General features: G+C 37.2%; 4 protein-coding genes across 6 annotated transcripts; 2 read left to right on the top strand and 2 right to left on the bottom strand.

Moving 5' to 3' along the window:
* Positions 1-1087: 1087 nt before the first annotated feature.
* On the bottom strand, positions 1088-4319 carry LOC18605374 (endoglucanase 8-like). Its single transcript, XM_018117601.2, has 7 exons — positions 4116-4319; positions 3160-3567; positions 2983-3075; positions 2708-2869; positions 2513-2609; positions 1642-1808; positions 1088-1548 (listed from the first exon to the last, which is right to left on the bottom strand). The coding sequence occupies exons 1-7, from the start codon at positions 4317-4319 to the stop codon at positions 1228-1230; spliced, it is 1452 nt and encodes a 483-aa protein (XP_017973090.2). The 3' UTR covers positions 1088-1227.
* Positions 4320-7122: 2803 nt separating this feature from the next.
* LOC18605373 (putative pectinesterase/pectinesterase inhibitor 33) lies at positions 7123-9087 on the top strand. Its single transcript, XM_007038352.3, has 2 exons — positions 7123-8118; positions 8285-9087. Exons 1-2 carry the CDS (start codon positions 7239-7241, stop codon positions 8977-8979), a joined length of 1575 nt encoding a protein of 524 aa, XP_007038414.3. The 5' UTR covers positions 7123-7238; the 3' UTR covers positions 8980-9087.
* Positions 9088-11291: 2204 nt separating this feature from the next.
* LOC18605372 (pectinesterase 2-like) lies at positions 11292-13467 on the top strand. The gene is made up of 2 exons (XM_007038351.3): positions 11292-12201; positions 12617-13467. The coding sequence occupies exons 1-2, from the start codon at positions 11343-11345 to the stop codon at positions 13306-13308; spliced, it is 1551 nt and encodes a 516-aa protein (XP_007038413.3). The 5' UTR covers positions 11292-11342; the 3' UTR covers positions 13309-13467.
* A 160-nt stretch (positions 13468-13627) lies between these two features.
* On the bottom strand, positions 13628-18525 carry LOC18605370 (Tetratricopeptide repeat (TPR)-like superfamily protein). 3 transcript variants are annotated; one of them, XM_088804433.1, is made up of 5 exons: positions 17734-17836; positions 15080-17591; positions 14902-14997; positions 14434-14518; positions 13628-14125 (listed from the first exon to the last, which is right to left on the bottom strand). In XM_088804433.1, exon 2 carries the CDS (start codon positions 17537-17539, stop codon positions 15092-15094), a length of 2448 nt encoding a protein of 815 aa, XP_088660559.1. In that variant the 5' UTR covers positions 17540-17591; positions 17734-17836; the 3' UTR covers positions 13628-14125; positions 14434-14518; positions 14902-14997; positions 15080-15091. The 3 variants fall into 3 exon arrangements, with proteins under 3 accessions (XP_088660559.1, XP_007038410.3, XP_007038409.3); XM_007038348.3 differs by having other exon boundaries at positions 15080-18525; XM_007038347.3 differs by having other exon boundaries at positions 14902-14982; positions 15080-18525.

Here is an 18525-nt window from a genome sequence, read left to right as displayed (position 1 = left end):
GCAATAAATTGAACTTCTACTGAACTATATAGTCCTAGAAAGACCTAGAAAAAATTTGACTGCACAACACATCAAATGACGGTTTTGATCCCCAATTATAAAATGAATTGTCTGATACCTCAAGCATTAATTGTCTGATTTATTGGTTTTGGGATGGAAATTAAGGAAATTAACGTCCACAATAATTACTTTTCTTGCGTTATACTTTCAAAATAAACATAGGCTAAATGCCTTAGTGCATGCTCTTAATTTTTTTACTTTGACAAAGTTTATCTTTATAAATTTGCTAGCTGGATACCATTAATGTACCCTGGTTATGCATAGTTAGCAAAATAGTATTAAATAGTATAATAATTAGATGAGTTAAGAGCAAATACAGGAGAGATAAAAGATAATGATTTGCAATTAGAACGTATAACCACAGCAAGGCAAGGTATTAGAGAAATTAATTAATCTATAGAAAATGTACAGCTCATCCATGACCCTTTGGATATGTGTGTTGTCATTTTTCCATATTTTCTTTTTTTTTTTTTTTACATTTTTAATTGGTTCTCTTCTAAAAAGCTATCTTTTGCTGTATGGTCAGACAGTAATTATTCCATGATGTGTTGGCATTAATATATGGGGGAATCAAGTTTGAGATGCTCTTGTTTCTTTCTTTTCTGTTGTATCATGTTGTCATGTTTGCATGAATGAAGCTTGTAATATAGTCACTGTACAAGTATAACTGCTTTCAATCCAGCATGCAATTAAATGGGTTTTGGAAAGTTTTTCCAGCCATTAATTTGCTTTCTACCTCTTTTTGGTCTGAGTAAATTTGTTCTTTATTCTCGTTAAATTTGCTGCAGCTTTGTCAAGTTTTTTTTTTTTTTTATATAATTGAGGGAAGGAGAATTCGAATTTTACTCTTTAGACAAGGAGATAATACACCAACTTTGCCAAGTTTATTCCATTTTTTGTTCAAAAAAGACACATAAATTCAGCTGAAAAAGGCAGTACAATTTAATTTCATTAAATAAACTTTAACCTTTTATAGAATCAAACATTAAATTGCAGACCTGTATATAAAAATTGACAATCGTTTATATTCCCTGGTAATTAATTCATTCCATATATATAAACTGGGATTGACAGCTACTTGCTACACATTTCCACCTCTAAATCTAGTAAATTTACATGTTTCCATAAATCAAAACCAGTTGCTAGAAATTCTATAAGAGCTGAATGCTAATGTGATTTGAAGTAAGCCAAGAGGCCGACGAGAGGTGCATTGATGTATGTGGTTGGCTCCGAGTGTTTAAAATCGGCTCTGGAATCATCATAAGAATCCTTAACATCAGGTCCTCCGACAACAGCTCCTGTTAGCAAATTGGGGTTAGAATTGTCGCTAGAAAAATAGGTTCCTCCGCCTCCACAGTCAATGTGTTGAGGATGTTGACTAATCGAAGGCAAAGACGAGCCCCGATGATGTATCATTTCCGGGAACTTCTTGCCATATCCCACCATGTATGACATGTTCAATGGATTACTTCCTAATATGTAATCCACCTGCACCAAATTCCGAAAAACATTTGGACTGATATGGTTTTTGATTGGTGTTTATTTCATGAAGTTGGGCTTAGGTATTGATTTCATATATACCTGGCTTCTTGCAACTTGAACAAGCCTGGCAGGCGTGGCAACAATATCATCGCCACAATAGATCACTCGATTGGCTTTACTTAGAGGGCGACTGTACACAAGCAGAAGGAAGGATAAGGCAGTTACACGCTGCATATTGCTTCCTCCGGGTTTAATAATGAGTCCACCTGATGAGATATATATTATGTATTTTCCAATAAAAACAATTAAGGACTAACAATTACTATTGTTGAATTTTGGAAATTATTAAATTGCACCCAAATTAAGCCATAGGTAAATATACACTTCAAAATAAGCCAGAATTGAACATTATTTAAAAAAAACAAGTAATTTCAAATGCTGTCAGTCTAAGAAAGAATTAAGAATCTAGGATTAAATTCTGCCTTCACTAAAATATGAAGGTTTATAGAAAAGGTAGTTACCCTTTCTTTTATATATTTATATTCCAGTCATTGGTCTCCAAAAAAATAAAGTAAACACAAGAAAGTCTTGGATTAGTTGATATACTTCCTCTTTGACTTTTTAAGGTCAAATATTTTAATTTTTGACATATTTATTAGTTAAACTTTTTGCAAAAAAAAATAAGCCTTTAAAATTTTAAAATAATAGGTTTTTTTATTTTTTATTTTAAAATTTTAAAATTTTAAAATTTTAAAATTTTAAAATACTATCTTGAACCATCACTATCAAGTATAAAGAATTTGGATTTGTTCTACCCTTTGTTTTTTTTTGTTTATTTAAAAAGAAATCCCTTCTGTTATGCATCTTTAGTAGAAGTTCCTAATTAAGGCCACTTGGTGCGTTCAAAGAAAAACTTTAAATTCCAATGCCTAATACTATTGGCTTTGGTAAGAGAAAATTAATAATTTACCTGGTGTGTAGGAGACTGATGCAGTCGGTGAATTAGGTAACAGAGAGCACACAAACTTGTCGGCATTGATAACAGAAGGAGTTTGACTCTTAATCAACTGCCAGTGGAGAAAAGAACGAATATTAGATTGAGTTGAAAAGTTTCCGAGACTTTCTTTCAAGAAGAAAAATTCAGTAAATTTATATATATACTTGCCTTGGAAACAAGTATGTTGATCCCAGCGTGCTTGGCATCCCATCCAAATTCCGCATAGCTACTACTCTTCTCCAAGTTGTTAATGTTGTCCAAAACATAATTCCAATAATAGGGAGCCTTAGTTGCCCTGAATAACCATGTGGCTCCCCAGAGTAATTCATCCTGTAATGCATTTCCAGTTCCACTCAGGCGTTAAGTTCGAGATTTGTGACTGAAGGTGAGTAATTGTACTGGAGAATTTGAACGTTTATCGTTTCCCCAGAGAGGGCACTAACCTCATATCCACTGTAATCGCAGTAAAATGGGCACACCCATGGTCCAAGGCTATCATTGTATGATCCCCTGTACGTATCTGCAAATTCGAAAACCTATAATCCGAGCACAATTGTTACTCATTGAACATGTTCCCAGCTATAATTGAAAATACTGTAGAAATTAGTACTACCACTTACCATTCTTGCTCTTTTGAGGAGCCTAGCGGAATATTCACGATTAATAGATCTAAACACCATTGAAGAGGCTGCAAGCGCAGCAGCTATCTCAGCCGAAACTTCTGACCCTGGAAACTTTTTACTGACTGCATATGGGGTTCTAGGGGTGTCCATGTCTTCGGGCCTCTCCCAGCAGTTGTGATCACCATTAGGATCGCCAACTTGAGCAAAGACAAAGCCAGGGATGCTTGTGGCTTTAAGGAAGTACTCGGTTCCCCACTGAATTGCCTCCAATGCATGTTGCAGATCTGAGCCCATGGATTGGCCAAACTCTAGTACACTCCAAGCTAGCATAGTTATGGAGAAAGCCATTGGAAAATTGAATTTAACGTTATCACCAGCATCATAGTAACCTCCCACCAAATCAACCTGAGAATGAAAAAAGCACATATAAAAAGTGCAGAAATTATTTTAATTCTACATTTTTTAAAAGTTTATTTTACGTAAATATAAAGATTTGGGAATAAGAAATATATCAAATCTTGCTATTATCACAGTCTAAAGTTATTATTAATTTTTTTTAAAAAAAAGAAAGAAATTCTCTTATACTTATATCAAGCACGAATGTCATGACATAAAAGAACTTGACACACGCATATGATGGCACATAAATATTTAACACTTACAGTTAGTCCAACATAACTCATCCAAAGATCTTTATTAGCACATGGTTGCTTGAATCAAACATGTGCAAATTACAAAACAAATAGCAATTGCTCTTTACGTCACTGCTCATTTCATCATTTTGCTTGACGCTTTAAAACTCTTGATAATGTAAATCATCATCGTTAGAGTTGGGAGCTAATTTGATTAGTGTTCACATGCATAAACTATCTGCTCTTATCATGCACTTCTTTGGACAAATTGCCTTGGGAAATTCCAAGCTTTGCCTGAGAGGGAAACAAAGAAAGACTTACACCAATCTCAAAGCCATCGCGAAGGGCAGAATCCTTCCTCCAGGTCATCCTTTGAGTAAGGGGTAACTTTCCGGACCTCTGGCCTTCAAAGAACAAGATACTCTTTGTTAATGCGTCACCATAATCATGCGAAGCTACCCTTGCCACCAATCCCACCGCCATTGCCACCACTCCAAACACTAATAGCCTTTGTAATAGACTCATGATTAAGCGTTTCCGTTGTCTTAAAGAGTTTCAGTTAATCCCTTTAATCTCTTTCTCTCTACTTCTTTCTGTCCATGGAAGAAATGCATATATACACGTTTTTGCCTTAGTGCTTCAATTTCAAATTAAGATGAATGTTTCTATATATGGACTATGAAATAAAGAAAGACTAAAGATCACCAATCACTTTGTAGTGAAGCTTGCAATTCTTTAGTCCTTGAAAGAGAGATTTCTTTTCAAACAGAAAGACTTATAGCAGGAAGGCACGAGCGGAGGCTGCGTGTACGGTGGTGAGCGCTAGTTTCAGTGTATATATATCGAATTTTGGTTACGTTTTGCCTTTGTCTATCAGACTCATAATAATAATACTTCTGTTATATGTTAAAGTACAATCATTAATCAATTAATTGAAATCCCTTCCTTTTTATTAGTCAATTTGCATACAGTAAAATGTATTTCATCATATTAATATAAGGTTTTTATTTTTCCAAGCTCGTATAAATCAAATTTCTATTTTTTGAAAGATAGGCACTTTGTATTAAATTTCAAGATATGTACAATTACAACGAGAGTGACCAACATATTGGTATATGAGAAGTAAATTACTGGTGGATAAACTTTACCTTGGTATTTAGATTTTCTCGCATTAAATTAACTATATCCAGGGATTTGGTCACCAACATATATATTGGTAATTGGATTTAATTAACAATCTTTTATAACTAGGAAAGCAACGCCGCCTTTCGGTTTAAATATCTGGGGCCAAACCCTCTGTGGCGGGCTCCTATCGCAACTTACCTGTAAGTTACTTTTATACCAAAAAATTTTTGCCCTTCTTTTTTCTTTATTCGATCCTAGTCTCTTCCAAGTTTCAATTCCCCTTGCTGGCCGGCTTCCATAGCATAGATTCAGGTGCACTCCGTAGCCCAATGACCATTGACATTCGAAGTCCAAGTCAGGGGAAAAGATTTAGGCCAAAGTAACTTGGGCTCCAAAAACATGTCCAAGAAGATGTGGGCTCACCTTACATGGTATGCTACTATTAGAACAAGGTGAGGCCCTTTAAGTAAGCCCAATACAGAAAAGATTGATCTAAGCCCATTCGATAACAAATGGTGCCCAACCCACCACACAGGAGTTGCTACTTTTATTATTATAAAATTCAAACAGATGAATTATTATGAAATTACTTCAATGGATATAACATACTTGAAAGAGGTTATGTAAGGATAAATCTAATGTGTCAATGCTATAAGAAGGGGCTCGCTCTTCTTCTTTTTTTAATTAGTTAGGAAAAAACAAATTTTCACTTAAATTAGAATTGTTTTTGAAATATAACATCGAAATAGACTAAAATTATTTTAGGTCTCAAATAATACTAAAGAGTATATGAAGTGTAAGTCTTTTAAGAAGAATTAAAATTTAGTAGTAAATGAGACAAATTCAAGAGACATTTCAAAAACCAAAGATGATGTGGTTGTACCTACCAAGTACCAAATATATGATTGAAGAACCCTTTGGAGTAGTAGTGGTAGTAGTATGTTCAAACAAGTAACAATCACATGCCGCATCATGACTTATGGAGGGATGGTTAAAAGGGGATGCTAATGGTCGTTTGCTTTCCCTTTTTAATTCTAAAAGGATGATGGTCTTTGGCGATCATGTTCCCCTGAAATCTATTCAACATCTTGGAGGCATTGCTCTTGCTCAAAGCAAATTGATAGCCTTTGCGCATAGCACAAGGGGCATTGTTCCCTCTCCAACAAGAATTCAATCTACAACTTTTGAATAGAAATATACCGAGAGTCAAGTCAAACAGGGCAAATTTTAAGCAAGCTTTTCCCCATTGCTTCAGTACTTGTTTCCATTGCTGAAGATCAAAATTATTTGTCAGACTTTGAATTTTTGACATCCCTTGCAGATGGATATTTTAATACTCGAACAATTACTTATTCAAATTAGAAGTAATTGTAACATACTTGTATATCCTTCCAGCGATCGATTTCTTTGAAATTTCATTTGATTGAATTGTAAAGTGAACAGTTTGCTTAAACTGCAATTTACAAAGCACATGGTGCCGCCAGCTTTTATGGTCGTGTGGACACGAGCGATGGAAGAATAATGGTTGCTTCCTTTCAAGGAACTGTTTGCTTCCAATTTACATGAGCTCAACATACTCAAACAAGTACACATAAAAATAATAATAATAATAACTAATTCGTACCTCTTTGTGTAAGGAACATGTTCTGAATATCTGAAGTCCACTCAACCATTTGCTTAAACAGCTATGATTTGCAGTTTGCAGCTTAATTAACAGTAGCCATTCATTCGTTGGCAAGGAAACTAAAAATTGATCAACATTTTGCCATGTCAGAGTAGCAGAAAAGAGAACAACCGGGAATAAAGAGCAAGATACTGGAAATGGTCCTTAAGTTGACATTAAGCAAATTAATGAATTCAAGCAATCTCATATATGACATTGTCACAAGTCAAAGTGTTTCTATCATATTAGTTAATTATCACCGGCCTGAAAATAATTTGACATGGCAAACTCAAATGTCCATTCAACTCGTTTTTCTCCTGACAATCCAAGGTTCTTTTTTTTTTCCCAAAAAAGTTTTTAAGTCTCTGGTTTCCTTGATCGATAATACTAATGTGCTATTTCCTGTTTACGTAAAGAATGATAGCATAATGTTATTTAATAGTAATACTACATAGTTAGCAAGCAAAGAAAACTTTTTAGTGCATCTTCTTTGTATCTTGCATTTGCATTTATTATGTCATTCCCTGTTTTGCAAACAATCTCGTCAATCAGTTCACATCCTTTTCTCCTACTACTTAAAGATATCCCTTACTAAGATATGAACTTTAAAACTCAATCACCATATAAAAGAAAGCAAAAAGGGATCACCATTGGCCATGGAGGTCAAGATATTGTTAATCTTTTTAATATCATTCTCTTCAATTTTCTCCACTGCGCTCGCCAGGGGTAGTCGAAGCAATATAACATGGTGGTGTAGCAAAACGCCTCACCCTGAACCATGCAAATATTTCATGCGCCACGGCTCCCACCGTTTTGCACCCGAACATATGACTGAATTTCGGAAGATGATAGTCCGAGTAGCCTTGGATCGAGCCGTCGTGGCCGAAAAGAATGTCTTGGAGTTTGGACAGAGTTGTGAGAGTCGACACCAGAAGGCGGCATGGCGGGATTGTCTCAAACTTTTCGATAATACCATTCTTCAACTCAACCTTACTCTACAAGGCCTAGAGACCGGGAGGAGGATTAGCTGCAGTGATTTTGATGCACAAACTTGGCTTAGCACAGCCTTGACCAATATCCAAACATGCGAAGCGGGGTTCATGGATTTCAATGTTTCAGACTTCTCTACGCCTATAACATCCAACAACATATCCCAGCTTATTAGTAATAGTTTAGCCGTTAATGGGGTTTTCTTGCATATGAAAAACCATACAGAAGTTTCTCCTGGTTGGCTTTCGAGGCACGACAGGTGGCTACTAGCATCCGCATCGACAAAAGTAAAGGCACATCTTGTGGTAGCAAAAGATGGTTCAGGAAATTTTAAGACCGTTCAAGCTGCTCTGGATGCTGCAGCAAAGAGGAGAAGGACCAGCAGGTTTATCATATATGTGAAAAAAGGTGTTTATAGGGAGAATATTGAGGTTGTCAATACTAACTCTAACATTATGCTGATTGGTGATGGCATGAAACGCACAATAATCACCAGCAGCAGGAGTGTTAAAACAGGTTACACAACCTACAGCTCTGCTACTGCCGGTAGGAATTTTTCTTTCCTCCATCTCTTTTGTTATTTGAGTAGTACTACTATTTTATAATGCATTGAACTTTTCAAGGGTGATTTTCAACCTGAGACTTTTCAGGGTCTCAAGCTGTTCTTTGCATGATCTCCTTTTATGACTAAACTTTAAGTATCTGACTGTAGGCATTGATGGCCCTGGATTCATTGCTCGGGACATTACATTCAGCAACACAGCCGGTCCAACAAAAGGTCAAGCAGTTGCCCTCCGTTCAGCATCGGATCTCTCGGTCTTCTACAGATGTGCCATACAGGGATATCAGGACACCCTCATGGTACATTCACAGCGACAATTCTACAGAGAGTGTTACATCTATGGCACTATAGACATCATATTTGGCAATGCAGCAGTAGTCTTACAAAACTGCTCAATCTTTGCCAGAAAACCCTTAAAGGGCCAGGCAAACATAATCACAGCACAAGGCCGTGGTGACCCTTACCAGAACACCGGGATCGCAATCCATAATTCAAGAATTTTAGCAGCAAATGATCTTAAGCCAGTGGTTCGTTCATTTAAAACCTACTTAGGGAGGCCATGGCAGAAGTATTCTCGAACAGTTGTCCTAAAAACTTACCTCGGCAGCTTAGTTAGTCCTGCAGGATGGTCGAAATGGGGCGATTCTAACTTTGCCCTTGACACATTGTATTACGGAGAGTACAAGAATAATGGCCCAGCTTCTTCTACTAGATATAGGGTCAAATGGCGAGGTTTTCATGTAATAACTAGCCCAAATGTGGCGTCACGTTTCACTGTTAATAGCCTTATTGCTGGCGGGTCATGGCTCCCGGCAACTGGTGTGCCATTCACTGCAGGCCTCTGAAAATGTCCTCCTATATGTGTACAGGGCAGAATTATCATTATTCATTATATTTTTTTACTTGATTTTTCTGTTCATTGTGAATACATTCTTAAGTTAATTATGAATAATAAGCATTTGAAATTATTTTTCTTTGATACTATAATATATATTAATATGTGGATGTAGGAAATTAAATGATTAATACTGAATTTATAACTTTCTAATCAATAGAATCTGGGCCTGGCCTACCGATTTCTTATCTATCAGGGTCAAGAATTGTGTATGCACTGAATTGGGTGAAAAAACTTGAGTAAAAGGGCGGGAAGGAGCCGAAGATGAGCTGAAAGCCTATAGCCCGCGGGCAAGTTAACAGACAGAGAAAGAGCCCAAGAAAACCCAGAAAACCAGGCCCAAAGCCCAACTGTTAATCAGCTGAAAGGGCCCATAAAATAAGAAGGGGTTTTGTCCAGGACATAGAAAGACAAATCCAAGCATGCGCAATGGCAACACTCACAGCCTTACATTATAATTTGTGATGATAATTAGAGTACAACAGCTACGCATTTGACCGGTTCTGGTTTAGCATTATTATTTAGAAAAATTGGTTGTTCATGGAACCATCTTGAATTCTTCATCTTATCCCTCCGTACTACAATGAAAGCCCAATATACATAATATATATATATATATATATATATAGAGAGAGAGAGAGAGAGCAGTTGGAAGAATATTATTTACAGATAAAAATTATTTAATTAAAAGAAGTTCTTCTGGAAGTATCTATAGTGACCATTCATTGCCATCATTTAATTATACATGAACCAAACTTTGAATGGACTAATAGTAATTATAGTTTAGGCCACGCAACCACCACCATTGCCTTGCACATGCATATACAAATTAATTGTTGCCTTAGGAAGATTAAAAACAAAATTAAATTGCCCCATGATAATGCTTTTATTCCCCTAAACGAAACAAATTTCATAGAATTATATTGTTTGAAAGCATCCTAGTCTATTTGTATGAGAAATTAGAATAAGTGATAACCATTTCTAATACTCTAATCATTTGTCCATAAAGAAAACATCCAGACAACCGATGAAAGCATATCCTAGTCTATTTGAATGAGATTGACATGGGTAACAATTGCTTCCAGCTAATCCTAAAGCTGTACTTTATTTTGTTTGATTTTCAAAGCTATTGGACAAACTGTTGAGATTGTAAAATGATATATAGAAACAATGCTTTGAGTTTTTCTACTCTGTGTGAGACCAGAGAGTCACGTTTGCTTGCTTAATCAAAATTCTCAGATAGCTTCCACCCCTTTAGAAATGATAAACCATAGAGGGAATGGTTGATCAATAATGATCTCTTAATATGTCAACTTTCCATCGAGATCTTTGAATATAATTTTACAAATGGGAAAACCAAGCCCCCCAATTATTGACAGAATCAAAGTTCTTTGTTCGTGATTAATAAACCGCTAGATCACTAACGCGTTTTTGTCCCTGCCATTGGACAATTCAAAGTCAACAACATAAGAAAAGTCAAAATATCCAATGCTAAATCGCAAATTGCATACATCTATGAAGGAGGAGAGAGTACGGACAGGACAGCTTAATCTTTGGGCAGCAAGGGAAGATTGATGCTGCTAACGTCAAACACCAGCCTAAAGGATTACTCTAACGATTCAAGATTCAACTAGGAAGGAGGTGGAAAGCTGAACACTACTAACATCCATATTATATTATATATACTTTATTTTTCTTCTATAGATTATACTAGCTTACCAAATAGAAAGATTACAAATAAGAAAATTAATGACCATTGGTTAATTTTATGTCTTCTAGAAATGCTCCTAGCTATCTAGGATTGTACAAGTAATCGGACGGGATAAGAATGCTCTAACGAAAAACTGATATAGTAATCAGAGCTATTTTGCATCAAATTGTCAATGCTTAATCCAGCAAAGAATAAAAGAAAAGAAAGACGTGTGTGTTCCTAAAAAATTTAAGGCGTAGAAAATCTTTGCAACTTTCAGCCAACAGGTTCCTTGGGTAAGCATAATTAATTAACACACCCCCATAGATTACAATAAATTAATGAAGTGTACTTGCACAACATAACAACAAATGTTGAATTAACTAATTAGAAAACAAGATATCATTTATTAACAATAGGAGAACAGTTTACATTGTTTGAATCATTATTTTATTAAACTTGGTATGCTATATTTGGTTACTGTCATTTTCCAATGTTCAAACTTTTGCCACCCTGTCAACGTGCACAGGCAGTCTTCTTTCTCCTATATAACGAACCATTTTGCAAAATCATGACATGTTGCAACCTGTAGAAACAAATTGAGTTCGAAAATAATCCAATCAATGGCGACTAAGCTTGCTTTGTTTGTGATTTTCATGTCCTTTTCATTGGTTCCGCCAACCCTGTCTTCTGTAGTCACCAATGGGATAGACTATTGGTGCGACAGAACCCCAAACCCTCAGCCTTGTAAGTATTTCATGCGCCAGAAAGGCAAAAGCTACGTGCCTAAGCAAAAATCTGAGTTCCGCAAAATGGCAGTCCAAATAGCCCTCGACCGTGCGCTCAATGCTCAGAGTCACAACAAGGGGCTCGGGAAGAAATGTAGAAATGACAAGGAGAAGGCTGCATGGGCTGATTGCTTGAAACTCTACGAAGAAACCATTCTTCAACTCAACCAAACCTTAGACTCCACCAAATGCACCGATTTCGACGTGCAAACCTGGCTAAGTACTGCGCTGACCAACCTTGAAACCTGTCGGGCAGGCTTCGTGGAGCTAGGAGTTTCTGATTACATATTGCCCCTTATGTCCAATAATGTCTCAAAGCTAATAAGCAATACTTTGGCTTTGAACAATAATGCTTCATTTGTGCCGCAGACTTATAAACACGGCTTTCCTAGGTGGCTCAAGGCTGGCGACAGAAAGCTCTTGCAGTCGTCTTCGCCAACACCAAATCTTGTGGTGGCTCAAGACGGGTCCGGGAACCATAGGACCATTAAGGAAGCGCTTGACGCCGCTGCAAAAAGGAGTGGAAGTGGGAGATTTGTGATACATGTGAAGCGTGGGGTTTACAAGGAAAATCTTGAGATTGGCAACAAACTGAAGAATATCATGTTGGTTGGAGATAGTTTGAGGTACACAATTATCACTGGCAGCAGGAGTGTTGGAGGTGGTTCCACCACTTTCAACTCTGCAACTGTTGGTAAGGAATTCAATTTAATTCACTGCTACTGCCTCTAATTACATATGCATTTTTGTTGTCTCACAGGAGCTGATTTTTCTGATTGAAACATATTACAACCAGAGAGATGTTGTTTGGTTCGACATGGTTTATATATGTTTTTTATTCCTTAGAAAAATCTCTTTCTTGGTGAAAACTGTTACTCATCTGCATGTCTACCCTCCTTTCCCCTTTACTATCTAGTTGTTATCATTATACTGTAATAGACTTTGATCATATACAGGCCTACCAAGATTCATTGAGAACAAATCATGTTAACATAAAATGCTAATTAAAAAGCAAAGGAAAAACTAAATTTACATTGATTATTCTTCTTAATGTTTTAATCAGCTAATAAGGTTTTAACTAATTCTTGGAATTGATTTATGGATTTCAGCGGTGACTGGTGAAGGGTTCATTGCCCGTGGCATAACATTTCGCAACACCGCAGGTCCGCAGAACCACCAAGCAGTGGCCCTCAGATCAGGCTCTGATCTTTCGGTCTTCTACCGCTGCGGCTTCGAGGGATATCAAGACACGCTCTACGTCCATTCCCAGCGACAGTTCTACAAGGAATGCTACATATATGGCACAGTAGACTTCATCTTCGGAAATGCAGCTGTGGTGTTGCAAAACTGCATGATTTATGCAAGGAGGCCAATGGATAAGCAAAAGAACATCGTCACTGCCCAAGGCAGGACCGACCCTAACCAAAATACTGGCATTTCAATCCACAATTCACGAGTAATGGCAGCCAATGACCTTACCCCGGTGCTTTCTTCATTCAAAACGTTCCTAGGACGGCCATGGAAAGAGTACTCACGAACTGTTTTCATGCAAACTTATCTTGATTCTTTGGTGGATCCAGCAGGCTGGTTCGAGTGGGATGGTGACTTTGCTCTAAACACTCTGTATTATGGAGAGTACAAAAATATTGGCCCAGCAGCTCCGACGAGCAGAAGGGTGACATGGAAGGGTTATCGAGTTATAACCAGCGCTACTGAAGCATCAAAGTTCACAGTAACTAACTTCATTGCTGGAAGATCATGGTTGCCGGACACTGGGATACCTTTCACCTCTGGCCTTTGAGTTTATCACAGTGCATCACTCTTTTCAATTTGTTTCTTAAAATATATTGTTTTGTTCTTTCATTGCTGCGGTGTCTTTGTGAATTTACTTAATCCTTGCGACAATGTCAAGGAATTCTTCGTTGATCATACATAATTATATAATGTGATTTTTCAGCAAGTCTCTGGAAAATTCCCTTTTTTTCAAGGCAAGCAAGACACAGAAATAATTTCACTTCTTTAAAAGTTTAATTTGAGTTACTACTGACAACATATCATCCAAGTCAATTCAGTATCTATCTGTCTTTCAAACTGGGAAAGGGGGATAAATTACACATATATGATGACAAGAAGGCATGCACCAGTAATCAACAAAAATTCTTGCTAAGCACAAAAGGCATCCTTCACTATTTATGCATAAGATCAGCCTCAAATTTGCAAGGAAGATTCATCTATTATACACAAAGTATAACAGTGGTCTCATAGCTAAATCCCTTCTTCAGTCAAAAGAAAACCCTGTAAAAGTAGTATGACTAGCCAATGCATAGCACTTGTCTTCAGCAGTCTTTCGCATCATAACCATCTATGCTGACATCCACCTGCAATATGTTAAAAATCTGCACCGTTGCAGAGTGCGAAGTCTGGTGAATCTCATCAGAAGTTCACAACAGCCAGAACTCCGCATCATATTGTTTGCCAGCAACAAAAAACACTTGTGGTTCTTCATGGCCAGTAAAATGGCTGTTCTTACATCCTTCATTTTATATCAGCTTCTACTTTAAGGTTAGCCACATCATCAGTTGTAACAATTGGAAACTTTGAGGATATGCCACTTTTACCTTGCCATCAGCAGAAGTTTCAAAAAATTAAGTATTTTAGACAAGAGAAAAAATCCTTATGCAATATACGTTTTAAATAAAATATTCATGTTGGATTTCCAGTAAGTTCTACAGAAACAGGAACCTGAAGAATCTAGACAAATCACAATTACATTGTACATACTGTCATGTCTGATTAAATTTAAACTTTCTCCCTTGATCTCATGGCTGCAAACGCCCAAAAGAAACGAGAGAGAAAGACTATTTCTATAAGCATTTGAAAACATAAAAGAAAATATAAAAGCAATAAGGAAAACACGGTTATTTACCTTGAGCAACATTCCATCCTCTTGTATGAACTAACACCTTTTAACGTGTCTTCAATGGTACTAGACCAGCACAGAAGCTTTCAATCTTTAGCCACAGAAAAAGAAAATAGAGTCAGAGCTATAAGTAATAATGAAACCTTGAATAAAATATTCACAAGCCTTTGCTTTGACTGCTATTCAACAATAAAGTTTTTCATCATGTGCTCAGAACTAAGCATCCTATTTGAAAAAGCATGTCATTAAGGACTAACACATAGAATCATAGCTATTCCTTCCAAAAATGGCTTTGTTAAAGAGGCCAAGGCATTACCACATGCAGCTAGATCAAATTAACATGAGCTAACCTAAGGACTTAGCCTTTTCAAAGATGTTACTGTTAACATGCAAGAACTCCAAGTTTTGAATGATTACTTATAAATTTCTTTTTATCTGAAAATTTTTGTCCAAGTTGCAGAAAGCAAAAAGTACCTGGTTGCTGTCACAGCAAACTAGCATCTTTGTTCCAGCAGCCAGCTGAAGAGATGGATTAATATCCATCATTCCCAGAGCCTGAAGTTCATTTAGCTACATTTCAAATAAAAGAACTGAAAAACAATGGTGACAGTGTAAAAGAAAAGTAAGAATTTACGCAACAACATTTACTTACCAATTATGTAAATTACACAGGGGTTATATCTTGAATCATGAAACCAAAGTCACATTCTCCTTGTTTCCTTAATGTCTCAGCCAGGAGCCTTTCTGTTGATTTTAAAGGGTATTTGCCCCTTTGAATCATTGTATCAAATACTATATAAGCTTCCCGCAATTTCTTTTGTTCACATAAAATACAAAGCAACCAGTTATAACTATATGGTCGAGGCACAACATTAGAAGCAAGCATTTCTTCAAATATCTTGAATGCAGGGATGCACAAATAACTAGCACAAAAATGTGCAAGTAAATTTTCATAAGTGGCCTTCCTAGGAATGAGCCCCCTCTTGTGCATCGCATGCAAAAGTGACAATGCTTCAAGTAGTCTACCAGCCTGGCAAAGGCCTTTTATTAAAGTGTTGTACGCAATTTTATCTGGAGTGCAATCATCTGCATTCATTTTATTAAATAAGTCTATGGCATGATCAATTTCACCAGCTTTAATATGTCCACCCATAAGTATAGTTAAAGTCACTTGATTAGGACGGACACCTTCTTTTTGCATCAATTCAAAATGATCATATGCATCCTGCATCCTATCTGCCCAACAAAATCCAGATATTATACCATTGTAGAGGTACAAATTTGGCATAAACCTTGTTTCTTTAACCTTCTGCATGAGCTTCAATGCAAAGCATTTCATTGCTTCAGGAGAACTATCAGAAACTCTTAACTTCTTTTCTCGTGGCAGGAGACATCTATAATGGAGCAAACGGAACAACATTTCTCTTGCTCTTTCAGAACTTCTCTTTATAGAGCACCATCTTTTCCTGCTGGTAATGTTTCTGCAAACACCACTGACCAGTGCAATATAAGTAATCAGGTCATGCTCAATCTGGTTTCTGTCCATCAAATCAACTAATCTAAATGCAAATTCAAACTCTCCCTTCCGCAAGAAATTATTGATGAGAGAGGTATACAGTACAACATTTGGCACAAGACCATCACCCAACATTCTATCAAGATACATACATCCCTTATCAGTCATGTCTTTCTTCACTAGCCCACTAATCAGAGCCGTGTAAGAATGAGAAGTTGGCCTAATAGCATCCTCTATCATTTTCTCAAATAGTTGACGGGCTTCAATGAGTCTTCCATTCTTTGCGTAGCCATTAATCATTGTCATATAAACAATCTCATCGGGATCCTCCCCAGACTCAAGCATCCTTATGAACATATCTTCAGCTTCAAACAACCTTTTCTGTCGGCATAGAGAACCTATTATGCAGTCATAAATAGCAACACCAGGTTTCATTCCCCTGTCCTCCATTTGGTCCAGGATATCAAAAGCTGATGCTAGATCCCCATGTTTACAGTGTTCATTTACCATTATCAAATAAGTAGCTTGGTCTGGAAAAATACCTCGATCTTGCATGAGATCAACTAGGGATTTAGCATCCTCAAAAAGACCCTCCTGAGAAAGACACTTCACCAAGGAGTTGTAAGTAAAAAGCAGAGGCATGCATCCTAGATTCATCAATTTATCCATGAAATGCACAGCGGTATCCAATTTTCGTCCCTCAGACAATGCACTGATAAGTATAGTGAATGCAACATTGGCTAAACTCAAGTTGGTTTTCTCAATCTTGCCAATCAAAAGCTCAATTTTTTGCTCCAAGTCTTCAGAATCAGAAACTGCAAGTAATAAAGGATCAAACCCACACCCATTAACGGCTATTGCCTGCACAATCATAAGAGCAAGGTGAAGCTCATACCCCTTAGGATACATCTTCATAAGTGTGAAGAACAGAACATGGTCTGGAACAATCCCACCAGTCAGCATGCTTTTATAAAGTTCACCTGCTTCCATTAGCCTATTCTCCTTGTAAAAGGAAGTGATTAAAACTGTGTAACAGTGTACACTAGGAGCTAAATTGTTGCTGACCATGCTGTTCAGAAGCATAGAAGCACAATTGACCTTCCCTTCCCTGCAATAATTACTAATCATAACATGATACGTTATCACATCAGGCTGCAGTCCCTTCTCCATCATCTGGTTGTATAACACCCAACCCTGATCAAACAAACCCATCTTGACAAACCCATGAATCAACGTGTTATAAGTATAACTATCTGGCTCACAACCTGTCTTGAGCATTCTCAAGTAAATTCTCATCGCCATTTTCATCTTCCTATCCTTACAATACTCCTTTATCAATGAAGTGTACATCGTCCTATCTACATAGAAACCCTGCGACTCTATTTCTCCTATAAAAAATTCTGCCTCAAGGACCCACCCATGTTTGCAAAGACCATAAAACAAAGACTTATACAAATGAAGTGTAGGCGACAACCCTGCTGTTTCACGCATTAAATCAAACATTTGAATTGCTTCTTCTAAGTTCCCTTTTTGACAGAGCCCATCAATCAACCCATTATAATACCAGCAACCCAGATTAACACCAATATCACTCATCGCAACAAAGTAATCAAACACATCCAGAAACCTTTCTTGTGCAAAAAGCTCCCTAACAAGAGCATTAAAGGCAGGTTTTTCACTTGAATTATTCATTAAAAGCCTATCAAAAAGAGTGCTAGCTTCCTCTAACTTCCCTAACTTACACAAACATATAACCATACTATTGACAATGAAGGGGTCAGGATTGATACCTCTACGAATAATGTTATCAGAGTACAGAGAATAGGCCAATTGAGGATACCCTGATCGCACAAGCTTCTTAATAAGAGCCCCGAATGTGGATAAATCAAGGTCCAAGCCACGAGCAGTGACGAAATCAACGGCTGTTATTGCATCAGAGACTGACGAAGACTGAGAAATAATGCGTTGAATCAGTTGCTGAGCAGAGGACAGTAAGCCGCGTTTAATGAGTTGCTCCGTTAAGGAGAGGCAAAAGGATTTATGGTCGGTGCAGATGGATGAAACGGCGGCAAATGACGGGTCCAGTGGAAGAGTTGAGGTTGTAATTGCTCTTCTGGTTTTGAAGAAGAGGTGACACGAAAGAAGTCTCTTCTTTATCATGTTTAGAAACTGTGGATGGATTATGAAAATTTGCTTCAAGTATTAGTAAGAAGGAAAAGTAGGCATTATTGAGATTGACCCAGTTGAAAAAATTGACAACTTTCATAGGCTTCGAAGCCAGAAACTCGAAGCATACAGAAAACGAAAACTCCCAGGTGAACTGAAAAGATTGACAAAATCTCGAGTGTCGTTGCCAAAGAGGTTGTAGAGATACAAAGGCGGAGAAGAAGAAGGAGGAGGAGGAGAAACAAGGATTTTTATTTTGTTTTTGAGGTTTTGCCCCCTCCTGAAAGCGTGGCAGGCCGATAACGGAGCAAAACACAAACGTCTTCCGCTGCTTTTGTTTAAAACCCTCACACACGGCGGTGCCACAGTGGCTGGGTTTTACGGTTCAAACAGGTTATTTCCTTACAAATTACATA

Source organism: Theobroma cacao, chromosome 3 (genome assembly GCF_053813885.1).
Source record: "Theobroma cacao isolate CCN51 chromosome 3, ASM5381388v1, whole genome shotgun sequence".
Taxonomy (NCBI): Eukaryota; Viridiplantae; Streptophyta; class Magnoliopsida; order Malvales; family Malvaceae; genus Theobroma; species Theobroma cacao.
The sequence above is the reverse complement of the archived record's forward strand: the minus strand, read 5'-3'. Positions and strand labels throughout refer to the sequence as shown.

Excerpts from the sequence above, each read along its gene's own strand:
- LOC18605374 (XM_018117601.2), bottom strand. The coding sequence starts at position 4,319 with ATGAGTCTATTACAAAGGCTATTAGTGTTTGGAGTGGTGGCAATGGCG. Across the intron at positions 3,076-3,159 it reads TCCTCAAAAGAGCAAGAATG|GTTTTCGAATTTGCAGATAC; the intron begins GTAAGTGGTAGT and ends CTCGGATTATAG. Across the intron at positions 1,549-1,641 it reads TTCAAGTTGCAAGAAGCCAG|GTGGATTACATATTAGGAAG; the intron begins GTATATATGAAA and ends AATTTGGTGCAG.
- LOC18605373 (XM_007038352.3), top strand. The coding sequence starts at position 7,239 with ATGGAGGTCAAGATATTGTTAATCTTTTTAATATCATTCTCTTCAATT. Across the intron at positions 8,119-8,284 it reads CTACAGCTCTGCTACTGCCG|GCATTGATGGCCCTGGATTC; the intron begins GTAGGAATTTTT and ends ATCTGACTGTAG.
- LOC18605372 (XM_007038351.3), top strand. The coding sequence starts at position 11,343 with ATGGCGACTAAGCTTGCTTTGTTTGTGATTTTCATGTCCTTTTCATTG. Across the intron at positions 12,202-12,616 it reads TTTCAACTCTGCAACTGTTG|CGGTGACTGGTGAAGGGTTC; the intron begins GTAAGGAATTCA and ends TATGGATTTCAG.
- LOC18605370 (XM_007038348.3), bottom strand. The coding sequence starts at position 18,103 with ATGATAAAGAAGAGACTTCTTTCGTGTCACCTCTTCTTCAAAACCAGA.